The following is a 16,944-nucleotide window of genomic DNA, read 5'->3' on the forward strand; positions in this document are numbered from 1 at the left end:
TCGCAATCACCACCTGATATCTCTTCTAAACTATAATACATTTCATTTTTATCGATTATATACACGCAGGAGGGTATGATAATACATCAAGTCTTCACTCATGGCGTCGGGCTTCCTCTTCTTCGCCCAGCTGTTCCACGAAATCTCTAGCCCGATGGCCCTCGTCGCCACGGTTACTATGAGAGCTCCTCACTCCACCCGAGAAAATGAACTCTCTAGTCCAAGATGGCACGATGGCCTTGAGCTTCACTTCTCCCGACTCCTGGGCATCGGTCGATTCCTGCTCCCCGGTCCACGACACCTTGAACTCTTGCCCGGGAGTGTATTGAGTCCCTTCGCCAGTGAGCGCGATATCAGTCATCATTTCCAAGCGACACAACGCGAGGCCAATGTTTCCGACGCCACCGAGGAACTTCCCTGCGCTGCGACCTCTCCGTGCACTGACTTTAGAGATGTTGGACCCACTCGGGGGTAGGGGCAGCTGGACGGAAGGATCATAGACAGGGAATTCACCAGTCTCAACAGCGTCCTGGTCAGCCGCATACAGCTGGACGGGCAAGATGCGCTTCCGCACCACACCAGTGTGATGGGTACGGATGGTGAGTTCCTGGCCCACATAGCAGCCCTTGCGGAAATCGATGGCCCGCGACATATCCATGTTGCTTTCCATGGGGAGCGCCGACTCCCGAATAATCTCCGCCTGGCCCTCAGCCACGCCATGAAGCATGCGCCGCACCGTATACGATCCCAGATCCACCTCCTCGCCCGCCACGTGCGTCTCGTCCGGGAGATGGGCCCGGAGGTCCTCCGCGCCAGGCGTGATGATACGGGACCCGAAGCCCGGGGCCCGGGTATCGACGCAGCCTGCGACGGGGGAGGAGGCGGAGAAGGGCGACGAGGCGGGCGATTCCAGGTTATATGCGGCCCAGCGGGGCTCGGTGTGCTCCTTCCAGGACGACCAGACGGTGCGTTCCCCGTCGTCGAGCGCGCGCAGCTTCAGCTTCGCGCGGAGTTTGTGCTTCTTGAGGTGTTTCATGAGGCTGGGGACTTCGTTCTTGTCGACTTCGATGAGCCACGCGGGGTCTTCGGACGCAGACGCCCCGGTCTCCGGCAGCGGGTAGAGGAATGCATCGTTGAGGATTCGGCCGTGGGAGTTGAGAAAGGCGGTATAGGAGCCCGTGTGGCGGGTTGCGCGATTCGGGTCGTTAGTGACAAGCATGTTCTGCGTGATCAGGCCCTGTAGAAAGGTTGTGCTGTCGACGCCTGAGATCGAGATCAGGCCCCGGTTCGTGAGTCGCGAGTAGCCAGTTGTCGGCGGGGAGGCAGGAAGGGCATCGTTCTTCTGCGAGGCACGAGACGGTGCGGTTGTCGAGAACAGCCGACCGCGGCTTAGACAGCGGGCACATACAGTGCTGGAACGAGCATTTGGCCGCATCATGATCGCCCCGATGGTCATCAGTAAATGGATGCTTGTCGGAGGACGGTTTACAAATCAAAAAGCATGAATGACATCCAAAAGAGGGCGGTGGGGCTCGGCAGAACAGGCTCTTATGACATAACCGTCCGGAGCTTCACCGCTGAGTACTCTTGTATGACCAGTTCCACTTCGCCTCAGAAGCCTGCGAGTAATACATGAATAATAATTTAATGGTCAGGAAAATTCTATGGCTCTTTATAATAAATATTATCATCAAGACTAATAGTGTACATTCACTCGTTGCTGTTGAATACGAGTAGCAACGATATATAAAATCGACGCGACTACTACAAATTCGCTCTAGGGCTAACCGAAAACAGCTACAGGGGTGACTGTAAAACGTCTAATAAATCCCCAAAAATTAATTGTCTATTGTTTCTGAAACATATTACTGAAGTATTGCTTCAGGTTCGAATACTGACTACGTGCAAAGTCTTCGAAGCCCCAAATGTGCAAAGATAAGCGGGACTAAGGGCTGATTATCATAAGAGAGGATTAGAGATACTCGCTGAAAGCAGGCGTTGCCATTTGGAAAAGAGCAAGAAAGCTCGGCTATTGTTTGCTCGTGTGCTAAAAAAGTACATTATCCCTCTTCGGACCCGATGGACGGGTGTCATAGGCAAAATTCTCGTCAAATTACCTAGTGCCATTATTTGTTCCCTTTCGCGACACCCTCCAAGAATCCCAACAAGAATGCCTTGTTATCAGGTGACGCAACTCTGCTGGCGTTGATATCCAAGTTTGCTGCCCCGGGGTGTGTTGTAGTTCCGGGAGGCTGGTTGAGAGGCGAGAGGGGGCTGACAACGGGGGAACTCCCCGAGGTTTTCGGAACCGCCGTCTGAATATTAAGTTGCTCTGCTGGGGATGACCCAGGAGAAGCACCTGCTTTGCCGAAAAGAGAGAGCAGAGTCTCCCTCTGGGACGGATTCTGACTTGGGCGACGCTCGTAGTCCCCTTGAAGCTTAGATTCTTGGCCTGAACCGCTTTGTTCCGGGTCGGGAGTACCCTTCGTTCGTACCGGAAGGATGTTGTCAAGATTGTCAGAGCGGCGAAGGATTTGAGGCTGGAATGGCTTAGACGGTTCTGGGGTTCTTGTCTTCTGGTCTGGGCGGGATCGAGAGGAGTTCCGTGAGGACTGGGTCGCTGCCACTGATGTGGGCGTGTGGTCTTTCTTGGCACTCTGTGGCCTGGGCAATATGGTTATCGGCGAAGAAAGATTTTGCGATTTTCTTTCCTTATTCGTCTTCCGATTCGAGCCATTTTGTGCTTTCTTGGGAGTCTGCTTTGGAGCGTACGCGCTGGGCGCCGGAGCAGGTGACCTGGCATGAGTTGCGGGCGACTGGGGCCTGTTGTTATCACGAGGGCGCTGAAGAATTTGTTTGCGAGAGGGAGAGACGGAGTGAGCTGACAATTCCACCGGATCGGGAGCGGCGGGAGCGGGCGCAACGGGCGCGCCAGGCGAACCTTTGAGAAGACTCAACAACTGGTCTTGATGTTGTGATGATTTGCGGCCGCCGAGGGGTGCCGTCTCTGAAGTTGATGCCAGAGTGGCTTTGGGAGTCTTGGGAGTTCTTGTCTTCTCATCCTTGAAAACATTCAAAAGCGCCAAAGAATGGCTTGTGAGTTTGGGCGGCGGCAGCTTACTGGCATGAGGCACAGTAGCTCCTTGAACATGAGTAGGCTGCGCTTGCTGAGAAAATTGAGGGTCTCCAGTCCGCTGGTAGGGGGCCGAGGCGTGACCTTGTACAGGTGGCGCCATTGGAAGGATTGGTGGTAAACCGGCTTCGGGATAATGTTGTGCGGGATGCGGACGATGTGCGAAATCTGGGATCTCCTGGCGTCCTGGCAATGGACCCCGAGGGCTCATGGAGAATCCTTGGGGAATGACACCAGGAGGCACACGCGGGTTCATTTGAGGAGCGGCGCCAGGTGGCAGGTGAGGAATCGGTCCATGCTGCGGCGGAGTGGGTATGTGTGGTGGCAGTTTATCAAGTCCGTGATATTGGTCCTGGGGGAAACCCGGAAATAAGGGCGCAGCTGGATAGGGTTGACGTTGCGAGGGAGCAGCTCCCGCTGTAACGTGCGGCGGTGATGTCTGCTCGTAACTTGAAGAGGCTTGCGGCGCGGGTCCACGAGAAGAACCACTCCTGAGGAGCTCCAACAGAGCATTTGACTTTGAGGGGTCGGGGCCGGAAGCCTGCGGTGGTTGCACAAGGGAAGCAGGATCTTGCGACACCGCCGCAGCATTGATGTTCAGAAGACGCTTCAAATGAACCGACGCATCCTGAGGGGATGTAACTTCGGGTAATGTGCTCGGAGCAGCCATCTCCACAGGCGCTTGATCTGGCGTCATAACATTATGAGCAGCGAGAGATTCGTCCATCGACATCTCCGCTTCAACCTGCAACGCTTGCTTGGTGCTGACGTGAGTCTTCGGATCGAGTCTTTTCTGCTGGGCGATCCATTTCTTGAGCGGGTGCATAAACGGGGCGACCATGTAGAATTTGTTCGCATTCGCGACCGCAAATCCTTGGTCCTGTTGTTTGCTCCTCTTCAACGTCGGCAGTTCCGACAACTTATACCATTCAATCTTGCTGATCTCCTTTCTTGTACGAGGCTCAAAGTGCGCATCGCGAGGCACATCTCGGAAGACATACAGCCTCATGTGCTGTTCTCGCATGGTGATCTCGATGAACTTGACATCCTTCTCGTCCTTGACTAGCCCGGCTTCGTGAACGTCATAGCCCGTCTCCTCATAGACCTCGCGGATAGCGCAGTCCAGGTCCTTCTCGTCCTTGTTGATTTTTCCGCGTGGGAAACTCCAATTGGCACCCTTCTTCCAGCCCTTGACCAGCACCACCTCATCCATGTCCGAGTTCAGCAGGATGGCTCCGCGGACGGGCACACGGGTCTTGTAGGCCAAGAACTCCGAGAAGGCCGTGATGTGGTGATAGTGAGACCATTGCGACATGAGCGGGCAATGTTGAAAAATTCTCAGCGCAAACGCCTTGAGCGACAGCGAGGGAAGCGCCGGGTCCAACGGCCGGATGAAATCCTCGTAAAACCATTGCGCTTCTTCCACCTGGAAACAGATGCGTTCGACGGATTCCAATTCTTCGCGGGGTAGATTAATGATGAACCGGACACACAAGTCATCCAGCCCTGGTCGAGAGGAAGCACGGTCAGTATCACGTTACCAGGCGTCGAGGCGTTGACGTTGACGAAGACTCCGGCCCAACCGAGGGAGGGGAAAGCAAGGAGTAAACAAAGGAACGCTGCAGAAACATACAATCTTCCAACTTCATATTTGTTTCGGTCATACTGTCCGGCGTACTCTAGCATTTCAACGTAACCGGGTGTTGAGCACAGCACCCCCGAGACCAGGAGCGTGGAGAGGTGAGTCGAGAGCGAGCGCGCGTTTGGAGGGGACAGCGCAGCGATGATGCAGCTTCCAGGAAGGGTGCTTGGCAGAAGCGCCAACCCTGAAGCGAGCCGTGGCTGAAAGGAAAAATGGAAACCGTGATCTGAGAGCAAACCCACGGGGTGTCGGTCGGCGCAGCAGACTCTGGGAAGTCGCAAACGAGAGCAGGTCAGGAGTTGAGAGCGAGTCAACTCTTTCTGGGGGGAGGAATTGCGAGAAGCTGAGCTGAGCCGGGCCGACCGACCTGCAATAATGGCAGCCGCCGAACCGGTGATGCCCGGTGGCGCAGCGGCCCAATGACCGGGGGTGCGCCACACCGGTGGCAAGGCTACTGTGGCTCAAACTGTGGCTGGTGACCCACGGACCAAGCCACTCGGGCAGCAAGTGGATTATGTAACGTCATGCAGCGCAACCGGGAAAGGATAAGCAGGTCGAATGACGTCGCTCGGTCGGCAGGTTTCGTGCCTCGCAGAGAGGGATGATCGGGGGTTACACTGTTGCTGCGATGGCCGAAGGTTTAAAAAACCCGGTTTTACCCCCTTTCGCTTTCGCCCGGCTGAAGCTGTGCCAATACCCCGAATTGTCCGCTTGGAAACCCTTCTTTCGCAGCGTGTTTTCTACTGACAGACGCAGGCCAAGCGTCTAGACTGGACTCGACTCGTGATACCTGGTCCCTTGTCGGATGACCTTACTTGAATTTAGTCTTATTTTTACATTTGTCTCGTCCTGAGAATTCTTTAATTCTGGTCTATTCGAGATCTTTTTCTTCCTTCTCTTTTGGTTTTTCTCTCCAAATACCGGTTTACACAACTAGACGGTCATGTCAGGCCCGTTGATGTCGTTGGTGGGGAAGAGGATTCTGGCAGAATCCGCACGAAATAAATTTGGACAAGAGGTAGGCTTCATTGTCATGACGGTCTTTACCGTATCTCACGGCTAATGCGTCTCGCTTGCACAGGATCCGTACTTCGAGGAAGTTCCTGCCTCGCGCCTGTCCCGCGCCTTTGGGAAAAAGACTCAGAAGCGTCGCAAAGCCGTGCCGCCCGGCCTGTCTAAAAACGACGAGCAGGTGTTGACCCAAGTCAAACGTCGAGCCTACAGACTAGATTTGTGCCTGTTCAGTTTGTGCGGCATTCGATTTGGTTGGGGCAGCGTGATAGCTTTGATTCCTTTGTAGGTTTTGACTGAGACTATCTCTTATCTGATTCCGACGCTGACGATGCTCCTAGTGCCGGAGATGTCCTCGATACCGTGTTTGCAATGATGGTTATGAAGAGCTGCGAAAACATCGATGGCGGGCTTCCTTCATCGCTCCGTATGAAGATGACCATGAATATACTCTTTGACTTTGTCATCGGTCTCGTGCCGTTTGTCGGCGATCTCGCAGACGCGATGTACAAATGCAACACGAGAAATGCCGTCATCCTGGAGAAGTATCTCCGAGACAAGGGGGCCCGGACGGTTGCCAAGAGACGGAAGCAAAATGAGGATCCCGATGTGGATTACAGTTTGCCGGACGAGTTTGACAGATACGACGAAAACATGGGCGACAGCGGTCCGTCGAGGCATGCGAGCCGGTCCCGCAGCAAGAGGACAAAAGGTCCGGCCAGACCCCAACCGGCGAAGCGTGCACACAGCAACCGACAGGAGCGCAGATGGTTTGGCGGGTCGGCACCGCCAGACGATGACTTGGAAACCGGCGTCGTTGATAACGCGCGACACTAGATGATGATAATGTTCTTTGATATGAGTATACCCCACGTTGAGAGATATCCCAGGAGTTGACGCCGATGCGTGTATTTAATGATAATATTGTTTCTTTTTCTGAATTCAACGGAAAGCCATTGGATTGTCCAGTTAGCAGCTCAGATCCGGACGAGACCGAGCACAGGCGTAACAAAACTCGGGGGTTTCACCCTCGACAGTAGGTCTGTCTCCTGCCTCCCATTTGGAACTTCCGCAGAAGGTGCACTGAGATGTTGGTGCGGGTCCTTGGGAAGATTGAAGTTTGTTTGCCGTTCTGGTCACATTCAACATCACACCGGGATATTTTTCACCCTGGGTTTGAACGTAGCGCATCATCAGCTGATCAATAGACAGGTTTTTGGTAAGTGCGGTTTCGGAGGGCGGCTCATCCGGTAGGATCATGCGGGCCAGCTCTGGGAAGAAACTGGCGTAGTTGCGCAGTTCGGCCGTGAACAGGTCGCGCAAAGCAAAGTTGAATTCCAAGCCAAATGGAGACATGCCGTCCGATACCTGCCAAGTCAACGAGGAGCCACGTCCCTTGGCAACGTTGGCGAGAGTCTTCGCAGCAAGTGTGGTATCCGAATCACCCCACAGAATCGTCTTCGAGCCAACTTCCTTTGCGACAGCGACAATGAGTCTGGTCATCAGGGCACCGTCCACGTCAGCCTTCGATGTGGCGGATTCAATCGAGCGGCGGAACGCATCCAGGCGCTCCTGATGCGACAGAGAGGGGTTGTCAGTGAATTTCGGGCCAGCAAACTCCGCCATCGTCTGCTGGATGTCAGGGACATGGTCGAATATTTCGTGGAAAGGAATCCGGGTAAAGGTGCACAGCGGGAAGAGCTTTTTCGCCAGCTCAAATCCCTCCTCATGCGCCGGTTGCGAGGGGGAGATAGTCGACGGGTCTATAATGAGCACATGGATATCGAATCCTGGTGGAGGGTGGGTTTTGGAGCGCTGAACCCGAAGCTGGTCGTGTAGCATATGCAGCAGCACCGACGAAGAGAGGCCATAGGAGAGGGGAACCAGAATTTTGTATTCTCCATCTTTTGGCAGATCTCTTCGCAGACGATATTTCTCCGTGCGCCGAAACAATTTGTAGCCGACAAATCGCTTATAGCAGTCTCTGTTCAAGAATAGAAAAAATATCTATTGTCAGTTATTGCACCCCACTTCCGGAGTAGTCGACGGAGGAACGCACATGCATACTCGACGTTTGCGGAGGGTCAAAGTGGACTCGACCTCGCGACAATCCAGACAGGGGTCTAGTAATTCCTTTCCAGGCATCTTCACTGATTTCTCAATCCTTTCTTGTTCGCAATAAGTTGTGGCGCGAAACCGACAAGACCAGGAAAGAAACGAAGCCAAGGCAGAATTCTCTCGGCGGTGCGACGGGCTTAGATAATTACGGGCGGGACGGTCAACACGCGGCTTCCCCGGTTTGTAGCCACGACTGCTCCTCCGAAGTGACAGGCTGACGCATATCGGCACACACGGGCACTTGGATACGGCATCGACTTCTATCGGGGCCCCTGAGTATCTGCGTTATCTTCGTTTATTGTATTCTTCTTATTCTTCTTATGACCCTGGACCAGTGAACAATCCTTGTCGCGCTCGGTAACTCCGGAGCCTACCTAGCAGCACCTGGTTAGCTCCTATTTCTCGGTCACGATGAAGGGCTGGCTCCAGGCCCTCGGTTTAACTGCCCTTTTGGCAGGGCGGGCGCTTGCCAATGAAGTTGAACTGGTGGGCCGATTCTCCTTTGAAGACGACTATTTTCAATGTCTAACTATTTCGTGCTTTTTAGACACAAGATGAAGCCCATCGGCAACGGTGTTCGGGGATGTACAGTCGCAAGGCTTGGGGCGGACAGGTCGACCCGTTCATATTGACCAAGTTTGTCTCGGAGTCGGGCGGCGAGGGCGATCCTCTCGTCAGTATGGTGGTCTTCGAATGGAGTGATGAAGCTTTGATTGGGAGATCGGTGTCTGACGACGCCGAGGTACGCTCTAAATTACCTACGATTGGTTTCCGATCCGCTTATAATTGCACTGTAGGAGAAAGAGACAATCTGCGACGAAGCTAGTGTACGTGCGAAGCTGTGTAAAGAAGAAGAAATCGGCTCCTTCATCCTCGCCGCCAATGCGACCGACGCCTCCCTCTTCCCGATCATGTCCAAAGCGATCAATCTGAATAAGCCGGAGCCAATCAACTACCCCATCAAGAAAACAGGCTTCTACTGTGTGAGCACGTACGGGTTTTCCGGAAAGGACTATAAAGCGGTGGTCGAGTTTAGGAATGCGTACGGAGAACTTCCGGCAGCGCAAATCGCCAAACTACCGTTTTATGGCGGCCTGACCATCGTCTATGCTGTGGTTGGAATGTGCGTATTCTGCATATCGACTCGTCACTGAACATGTGTACTGATCTGGAACAGATTCTGGGCTTTCCTATACGTGCAAAACCGACACGATATTTGTGAGGATTGATTCTCCTGACGTTGCGCCCCGGAAGATTCTAACCGTCGACAGTGCCTGTGCAAAATTACATTACGGCCATCCTAGTTTTCCTGATTGTTGAACAGTTGATGACTTGGGGCTTCTATGGTAAGCTATTTCTTAGATGGGTTGTTGTGTCCGTTCACTAACACCTTTCAGACTACCAAAACAGGAACGGCCTAAATGTCGGTGCAAAGGCACTGATGGTCATCGTGGCAGTCCTCAATGCGGGACGGAATGCCTTCTCATTTTTCCTTCTCTTGATCGTCTGTATGGGTTACGGTGTTGTCAAGCCCTCTCTCGGTCGCGCTATGGTTTATGTCCGCATCCTCGCTATAACCCACTTTGTTTTCGCCGTGATATATGCCGTCGCAAGTTTATCGATCACTCCAGACAGCGCTGGACCACTCGTCCTTCTGATTGTGCTCCCGCTCGCCGGTACTCTGACTGCCTTCTACGTGTGGACGCTGAACTCGTTGAATGCGACCATGAAGGATCTGGTGGACCGAAAGCAGAAGGTGAAGGCCATGATGTACAAGAAGCTGTGGTGGTGTATTCTGGGTAGCATCATGGTGATTTTCGGATTCTTCTTCATCAACTCGATTGTCTTTGCTGGCCGCAGCGAGGCGAGCTTCGTGCCGGACCACTGGAAGACCCGATGGTTTGTGCTGGACGGCTGGCTCAACCTTGTCTACTTGTTCGATATTGGTTTCGTTGCTTACCTGTGGCGACCTACCGCCAACAACCGGCGATTCGCCATGAGTGACGAGGTAGGTACCAAATCCTTCATTTCCAAATTTCCTACTAACGGTTTGTGTAGCTTGCGCAAGACGACGATGGCTTCGAGATCCGGTCCTTTGGTAGCGCGTTGGATGAGGAAGACATTCTCCCCGACAATGAGGGACAACACCCCTCGGAGCAGCGACGTGATCTCTCGCCTGTTCCTCCTAAGCCCGTTCCTTCCGCACCGCGCCAACGGGAGTCCTTGGACGGAGAGACGATTTTCGCTGTCGGTGAAGACGGCGACAAATGGACGGACGACGAGGATGAATCACCACGCAACTCTGGCGAGCGCCAACGACTCACCGGCAAGGACAGGGACTAAAAGCTTTCTTCTCTCTTCCTATGCCCTAGACTGCTTCTTTTCGTGGCGGATGATCCCAAATCGTGGTTGCGACACATGCATCACCTTGTACTGATACCTGGGGTCACTGAACCCCATTCTCAATCGGAGGAATTGAAATGGTTTCTCTTTCAACCTTGGCAGGCATTGAAAAGGCGTTCGGCCTGTTGGTTTTTTGTTGTATCTTTCGTTTTCATGTTCTCCAGCTACGCAGTGGTTCTTTTAGATGACGAGGGATAAAGTGCCCGCTTTCATAATGTAAATGTTTGCAATTCGTTTGTCTGCCGTGTACACTTTAAAAGCTTCCCTAGGAACAGATTGCCTCTTACAGTGAATCTAGTCAGGCGCATTCTTACCCATTTAGGCTTAAACCCAGCCTGGAATGATGACTCAAAGCTGTTGGTGGGGAATGATAGACTGTAGGAGTTGGTTTCCTTCGGTTTCTACCGTGTTGTTTCTGCCATACTACCTCCCTCCCAACCCCAACCCCAATCCCATTCTCTTCCTCATTCCTCACCTTACCTACCTCCTACCTCCTACCTCTTCTCCACAATTCTTTCTCAACCCTCCTCCAACCCACCAACTCACCCCAAAAATGCCACCCACCACCGACCCAGACTCAGACCCCTCACCCTCCCCCGCACAACTCACCTCCGCGCTCATAACCCGCTGCAAGACCCTCCTCTCCGAGCTCGACGCCCTGCACGCCCTGCTCGCACAAACGCAACGAAACCCCCAAGTCGTGGAGGCCCGCTCGCTCCGCTCCAGCGTGCTGTCTGAGCTGCGCACGCTCGAGAAACTGACCGACCGGGTGCATGCGGCGGGCGCGGACGCGGACGACGACGCCGACACGCAGAAACGGCTCCTGCATGCGCTCCGGTCCTCGAACTTACCCTTCTACGAGACGGTGTGGGGCATTGCGCGGAATTCGTGCTCCGGGCTTGTGGCCTTCGGGAAGAGGTTTTATTGGGAGGGTGGGAATTGGGAGGATAAAGCGAAGCTGAAGGCGAATGATAAGGCGAAGGATGGGGATCAGGGGAAGGGGAAGGGCAATGGGCAGAAGGATAAGCGGAGGAGTGTGTATGTGGATATTGTGACGGATGATGGGGAGGAGTGGGTGAAGGTGTCGACGATCTCGGAGACGAGGCTGTTGTTTGAGATGGCGAAGAAGGGGTGGGAGGCTGATTCGGAAGATGGGTCGGAGGGGGAGGGAGACGGGGGGAGGACGATCTTGCAGAATTTCAACGACGGGGCGGGCCATGGCAGTGATGGGGAGGAGGATGATGACGACGAGATTGAACTGGTCAAGTTGGCTGGGGATATGAGGAAGGCAGCGAACGTTACGAGGGTGAACTACAAGCATCCGCGGCTGCGGATGGTGATCCCGAAGATTGCGGAAGGGAAGAGTGCGGAAATCGACAATTTGCTCAAGGTAATACGGAGCTATGGAGTCGTAGTCGAATGCGGAGAGGGAGGTCTGGGATCCTCGTCTGGCGAGGCCAATCCTGAAGATGCCCTTGCGAAGGATCTCCGTCGACTTCTACCCACTCCGTTCAAACGATTTACGCCGCTGCTAAATGTGGACTGTACATTGTTGCTTGCAATCGTTTCAGACGTGTCTTATTTCAAGAAGATACCCCCGTCTCCGTCACTTCATAGAGCAATCCTTCGCCAGCTCGAGGTGGAAAGCCAGCGGCCATTACTTACCACGGAGCTTTGGCCTGCGATGGGTGCGCACGAATTGGTGTGTACCACCGAGGCAGCAAGACGAATGCGTGAAATTGTTGACGTGATCGGCACCGATACTGAAAAGAAAAGGGCTGAGATTGTGATGGCCGATCCCCCTTTCAACGACTGCGACGCGAAAGCACTCATTCAAAGTCTCCAGCAACTGTCCGATCATGAGATCCCCCCACACTGGCAGCTGCCCATAAGAATAGTGGATGCCAACCCTGTAATCGATGAAGCGAGAAACAAGGGTCAGCTGCCACCGGTAGCCCACCAAGTAACCGAGATACTGTCCGATATCAATTACAGTGTCTTCATGTATGGGTGGGCCACCGGAACGACGACGATCTCCAGCAATCGAACGGTGGTTAAGCAAATTGAGGCCACGGTGGAAAAGCAAAGAAACGGTGATGAGGATCTGGAGGGACCGCAAATATGGGTTTGTGACACAGCCAGGAGTTTAGTGGGCAAAGAAAGGGGCCGAAAAGACTAGAAAATGTTTCCCTTAGTTGAATCATCAAGAAAATATTCTGTGGACGGCGGTGATGGATGGGTCGACGAGTGCCAATGACTAGTGTAGCTGATGGGGCATCATGGAACGATCCGCATAGTGGGCGAAAACAAGATTTGGGTTTCCCACGGTTCCTTTCTTGGTGCCTTGCGTTTAGCCCGGTTTACTTCTCGGACGGCTGGTACGTGCTATCCGGAAGCCAAAAGCAAATTTCTTTGTCGGCAGAGGCAAAGAAGTTGTATCTAGGGTTGTACTCAATCACAGCGGTCCGGCCGCGGCTAGGTAGTTTGTTTGCTGGCTGCAACAGGCCGTTGGCATCGGGAGTCTGCTGCGTGTCCCAAACGAGAACGTCATGATGATCGCCTGAGCCGCCAAATACAAAGCGACCGTCAGGAGAGAAGCACACGTCGCCCTGTCCCAGAGGCTTGCCTGTGGTCGAAACCGGAGCCGCTCTTCCAGGCGATCCGTTTTTGCCGACGAGAAAAGCTTTGAGGGTGCCCTCGAATGCGTCGAGGATGAAATGACCATGGTAATCGGTTCCAATGAGCAGATGTTTCCCGTCGTTGGAGAATTCAAGGCGCGTCCAGGCTCTTCCGCGAGTGGATGGGGTGTATTTCTCCTCGTATGGAGCAATGTCGAATGTCGAGAATGGAGCCTTATCGTAATTGCGGAAGTCGTAGAGGAGGATCGAGGACGTAGACTGGGTTGCGACCGCAATGACAGAGGCGGAGGGGTCGAATGCCACGAGATACGGGGTCGCAAGCTTCAGTCTTCCTTGCATGTTTCTCGAGCCCAGGTCCCAGACCGCAATGCTGTCGTCTTTCGAGCAGGAGATGAATGAGTCGCTGCCAGGTGACACGGCCAGAGACGTCACCTTATCTGTGTGACCTGAGAAGTAACGTACGTATCCCTCATTGTGGAGATCAAGCAATCGTAAGGAGTCTTGCACACAGTCAGTAAATGAAGTGTAAATCAAGTAAGAGCAAAGTCGGGACGACGCTGCATGTGGAACATACCGTCGACTTTGGTGCTAGCATGAAGAACCTGGCGGGCATGGTGTGTAAATCTGGCCAGGTGGGCACCGTATTTCTTGCTGGGCACCGACTTGGTCATCTTGCCTTCCTTGATATCGAAGATCTGGATCGTTTCATCATCACCGGACGCTACCAGGTGCTCACCCTGGTCGTCGAAATCAAGAGAGGTTACATAGTGGGAGCTTTCTTTTTGCCGATTGAACGCCTGGGAATCATTAGTCCAACTCGCAACATGGCTGGGCCAGCGAGGAGGCTTGTACAAACCCTGCCAGGACGGAAGCTACGAATAATGTCCGACACCTTTTGTGTCTGTAGCTGGGGTTGCGACGACTGCGGCTGTTGCGACGTTGTCTGCGACGGCTGGCTGTCCGCCATGATTGACTAATTTAAACGATACAGCAAGAGCAAGTGTTGCGAAAGCCAAACAAGCCTAGATCTAGTTAAGGTTATGGGTCTTCGAGATGACAATGCCGGAAAGTTCGAAGACTCCTCACTTTGGCCTCAATCGATTCTCGGTGACAGAAGGAAGCTTCAAGCTGGAATGGAACCGCACGCGATCTGCCCAATTTGACGCGTTTGACGGAGTCTAGCCTGTTCGGGCCAAGGCCGGTGTTTGTCCGGAGGAAGAATGATCCGCTCCGGCGATAGACTCGGCTAGACTCGGCTGACCGCCCGACGTCGGAGGCACAAACGATGGAGACCGGCCCGGTGGCCAATCACCGCCCGTGGAATCCAATCGGCGAAGCTTGGTCACTCAGCTCGCCGCGGCTGCGAAGGAAATGCTTCTTACACCGATCTGACACTTCACTCTCTTTGCCAGTTGGACCACCCTCGTTGACCAGCTCGTTGGGGTCAGGACATTCTTCGCGACACTCTCCACTCTATTGTTTTTTGGTGCTTTCAATTGAACTTTCATTCCCCTTCCTCTGCCGTCGACGATTTTCCGCTCTCCGTTGACCGGGGCTTTCATTCATAAATCATGTCCACAACCACAGGGTATGTTTCGGCACCGGTGGAGCGCGAACAAGGCGAGAAACCTGGCTAATATTGATGTTATGGATAGAGCCTTTATTGCAGGTGGCATTGCAGCATGTGGAGCGGTCACAGTCACCCACAGTTTCGAGACAGTTAAGATTCGGTGCGGAATACTCTGTCATTGAGCGCATACCATAATTCACGTCCCTTGTCTGACGATTACTTCGCTTCCAGCTTGCAACTGCAGGGTGAATTACAAGCAAAGACCGATGCGGCGAAGAAGTACAAGGGCGTCACGCACGCCGTCAAGGTTATTCTACAAAACGAGGGCCCTCGCGGGTTATTCCGCGGGATCGGTGTTGCTGTATGTCATCATTGTGCAGAGTGGGGGGCTACCGGCTAATCGATCGCGTCTAGTATATATACCAAATTCTGCTCAACGGCTGCCGTTTAGGGTTCTACGAGCCCGTGCGCACGACTCTCACTTCGGCGCTTTATAAAGACCCGCAGGTTCAATCTCTGGGCATCAATGTTCTCGCTGGCGCTTCGTCCGGTATCATTGGTGCTGCCGCCGGCTCTCCATTCTTCCTGGTCAAGACTCGTCTCCAGTCCTACTCTCCATTCCTTCCTGTCGGCACGCAGCACAACTACCGCAACTCATTCGACGGTCTGCGCAAGATCTATACCACGGAAGGTGTGAACGGGCTGTACCGAGGTGTGGGCGCTGCCATGGTCCGGACTGGATTTGGTAGCTCTGTTCAGTTGCCGACCTACTTCTTTGCCAAGCGCCGTCTCACGAAGCATTTGGGCATGGAAGAAGGCCCGGCCCTTCACCTGGCCAGTAGCACGGCCTCCGGGTTTGTTGTCTGCTGTGTCATGCACCCCCCAGGTATGCATCGCATTATTGTCAGGCGCGAATGGTCCCGCTAATTAGTTTTGCTCCAGACACCATCATGTCTCGAATGTATAACCAGACTGGTAACCTGTACAAGGGCGTTTTCGATTGCCTGTACAAGACTATCCGCACGGAAGGTCTGCTTGCCATATATAAGGGCTATTTCGCTCACTTGGCCCGTATCCTGCCCCATACCGTGAGTCGTCCCACATAGTCACCCGACATAAAACCGATCGCTGATTATCTTGCAGATTTTGACCCTTTCCCTGGCCGAACAAACCAATCGGTTCATGCGGAAGGTCGAGGACCGACTGCTCTCCGATGACCTGAAGTCGCGCATTTGAATGAAGAGGGGTTAGAACTGTAGTGAACCGTGAAAGAGGGCGAAGTCTTTGATTTGATCTTTGGCTAGTCGAATACCCGGGCGATGGTTAATAAGAGGCGTTTGATCTTGGGTTATCCCGTCACATGATTATAGAGAATTTGTACATACATATGAAAGAATACTACATGTAGACTGCATGATATTACTTAGCTGATCTGTGCCAAGACCGAGTATTCGATTCGAAGCGCGATGTGTCGCGTGGGGAGAATATGGAGGGCATAAGATAATTATGCTTGGCAATTAACGTGTGCCAATTGCAGAAAGCACGTGTCTACACTCAATTGGGAGGCCCATGAAAGTATGAGAGGAAGCAGACTGCGGCACAGAAAGATGCAAAAAGATACAATAATGTTAGAATCAACACTCAAGACACGACCAATCCCTCGCCGACGCGTCTCTGTTTACCATGTCATCATCGATCGCCGACCAGACCGAAAGAAAAGAAACGAAACGACAATAGACTCCACCGGGGAGCCCAGGCCCAGACGCTAGACGTCAGCCCAAGAAAACTTTCTCAGTTCCGACCCGTAAATCCGAGGTGGGTGCCTATTTCAGGCGGAAGGGCCACTCTACACGTCGCGTCGCGTGCTGCAAGGGCAAAGCTCTTTATTCCGTCGGACCAACACTAGCTTATTCGAGCATTATCAAGCCCCCATTCTGGCCTACCGCTGTGGGGATGAGTGGATAGGTTTCATTTGTCAGACTGGTTCTCCTATTACTGAGGATTTCCTGGTTTCCAGCCAGGCTACAGATCCGCGTGCCGATGGAGTGTGGTGTCAGCCATAGGCAAGGAAACAGGTAACACGCGAAGGCGTAACCAACACTGACGGTTAGGAATGGTAAATAATAAATATACCACGCTTAGGGTACATACAGAGAAGGAGGAATTGTAGGCAGCTACCAATTTACGCGGGAGTCATGGCCCATGGGCGAGCAGAGTTAGATCGACGCAGGGAACGATGAAATCTCATCAGATAAGATTAAATCGCCTCTGCTGGGCGACGCGACATGCTCGGTAACACCCTTTCGGGCAATCCAGTATCCCGGTATGTGGAGATCAGGCAAAATACTTGGGAAGTTTGATCGTTCAGTGGAGAATGCAAACACCGGATGGGAGGAAAGGGCAGTGGTCTGACCCAACCAGGGCCAGA

The 16,944-nt window shown here is 53.3% G+C and overlaps 7 protein-coding genes across 7 annotated transcripts; 4 read left to right on the forward strand and 3 right to left on the reverse strand.

The window, feature by feature from the left end:
• Window position 1: 1 nt before the first annotated feature.
• On the reverse strand, window positions 2-5,095 carry P170DRAFT_392625 (decapping enzyme complex catalytic subunit DCP2). Its single transcript, XM_024845985.1, has 4 exons — window positions 4,767-5,095; window positions 3,257-4,639; window positions 2,191-3,217; window positions 2-1,412 (listed from the first exon to the last, which is right to left on the reverse strand). Exons 1-4 carry the CDS (start codon window positions 4,795-4,797, stop codon window positions 95-97), a joined length of 3,759 nt encoding a protein of 1,252 aa, XP_024699688.1. The 5' UTR covers window positions 4,798-5,095; the 3' UTR covers window positions 2-94.
• A 608-nt stretch (window positions 5,096-5,703) lies between these two features.
• Window positions 5,704-6,762, forward strand: P170DRAFT_440692 (DUF4112 domain-containing protein). The gene is made up of 3 exons (XM_024850136.1): window positions 5,704-5,793; window positions 5,857-6,071; window positions 6,128-6,762. Exons 1-3 carry the CDS (start codon window positions 5,719-5,721, stop codon window positions 6,621-6,623), a joined length of 786 nt encoding a protein of 261 aa, XP_024699689.1. The 5' UTR covers window positions 5,704-5,718; the 3' UTR covers window positions 6,624-6,762.
• Window positions 6,756-7,931, reverse strand: P170DRAFT_468088 (uncharacterized protein; the record flags this gene model as incomplete). The annotated part of the gene is made up of 2 exons (XM_024852528.1): window positions 6,756-7,770; window positions 7,846-7,931. 2 exons carry the CDS (start codon window positions 7,929-7,931, stop codon window positions 6,756-6,758), a joined length of 1,101 nt encoding a protein of 366 aa, XP_024699690.1.
• A 172-nt stretch (window positions 7,932-8,103) lies between these two features.
• Window positions 8,104-10,552, forward strand: P170DRAFT_513590 (putative integral membrane protein (Ptm1)). The gene is made up of 7 exons (XM_024855126.1): window positions 8,104-8,390; window positions 8,452-8,646; window positions 8,702-9,027; window positions 9,082-9,122; window positions 9,176-9,250; window positions 9,302-9,912; window positions 9,963-10,552. Exons 1-7 carry the CDS (start codon window positions 8,316-8,318, stop codon window positions 10,245-10,247), a joined length of 1,608 nt encoding a protein of 535 aa, XP_024699691.1. The 5' UTR covers window positions 8,104-8,315; the 3' UTR covers window positions 10,248-10,552.
• Window positions 10,553-10,724: 172 nt separating this feature from the next.
• P170DRAFT_513591 (uncharacterized protein) lies at window positions 10,725-12,676 on the forward strand. Its single transcript, XM_024855127.1, has one exon. The coding sequence runs from the start codon at window positions 10,861-10,863 to the stop codon at window positions 12,484-12,486; it is 1,626 nt and encodes a 541-aa protein (XP_024699692.1). The 5' UTR covers window positions 10,725-10,860; the 3' UTR covers window positions 12,487-12,676.
• On the reverse strand, window positions 12,668-13,913 carry P170DRAFT_480157 (WD-repeat containing protein SWD2; the record flags this gene model as incomplete). Its single annotated transcript, XM_024853757.1, has 3 exons — window positions 12,668-13,446; window positions 13,521-13,743; window positions 13,803-13,913. 3 exons carry the CDS (start codon window positions 13,911-13,913, stop codon window positions 12,668-12,670), a joined length of 1,113 nt encoding a protein of 370 aa, XP_024699693.1.
• A 422-nt stretch (window positions 13,914-14,335) lies between these two features.
• Window positions 14,336-15,926, forward strand: P170DRAFT_440695 (putative mitochondrial oxaloacetate transporter (Oac)). The gene is made up of 6 exons (XM_024850137.1): window positions 14,336-14,534; window positions 14,602-14,676; window positions 14,748-14,877; window positions 14,931-15,402; window positions 15,459-15,604; window positions 15,660-15,926. The coding sequence occupies exons 1-6, from the start codon at window positions 14,518-14,520 to the stop codon at window positions 15,750-15,752; spliced, it is 933 nt and encodes a 310-aa protein (XP_024699694.1). The 5' UTR covers window positions 14,336-14,517; the 3' UTR covers window positions 15,753-15,926.
• The last annotated feature ends 1,018 nt before the right edge of the window (window positions 15,927-16,944 follow it).

This window comes from Aspergillus steynii (genome assembly GCF_002849105.1).
Source record: "Aspergillus steynii IBT 23096 chromosome Unknown P170scaffold_9, whole genome shotgun sequence".
Lineage (NCBI taxonomy): Eukaryota > Fungi > Ascomycota > Eurotiomycetes > Eurotiales > Aspergillaceae > Aspergillus > Aspergillus steynii.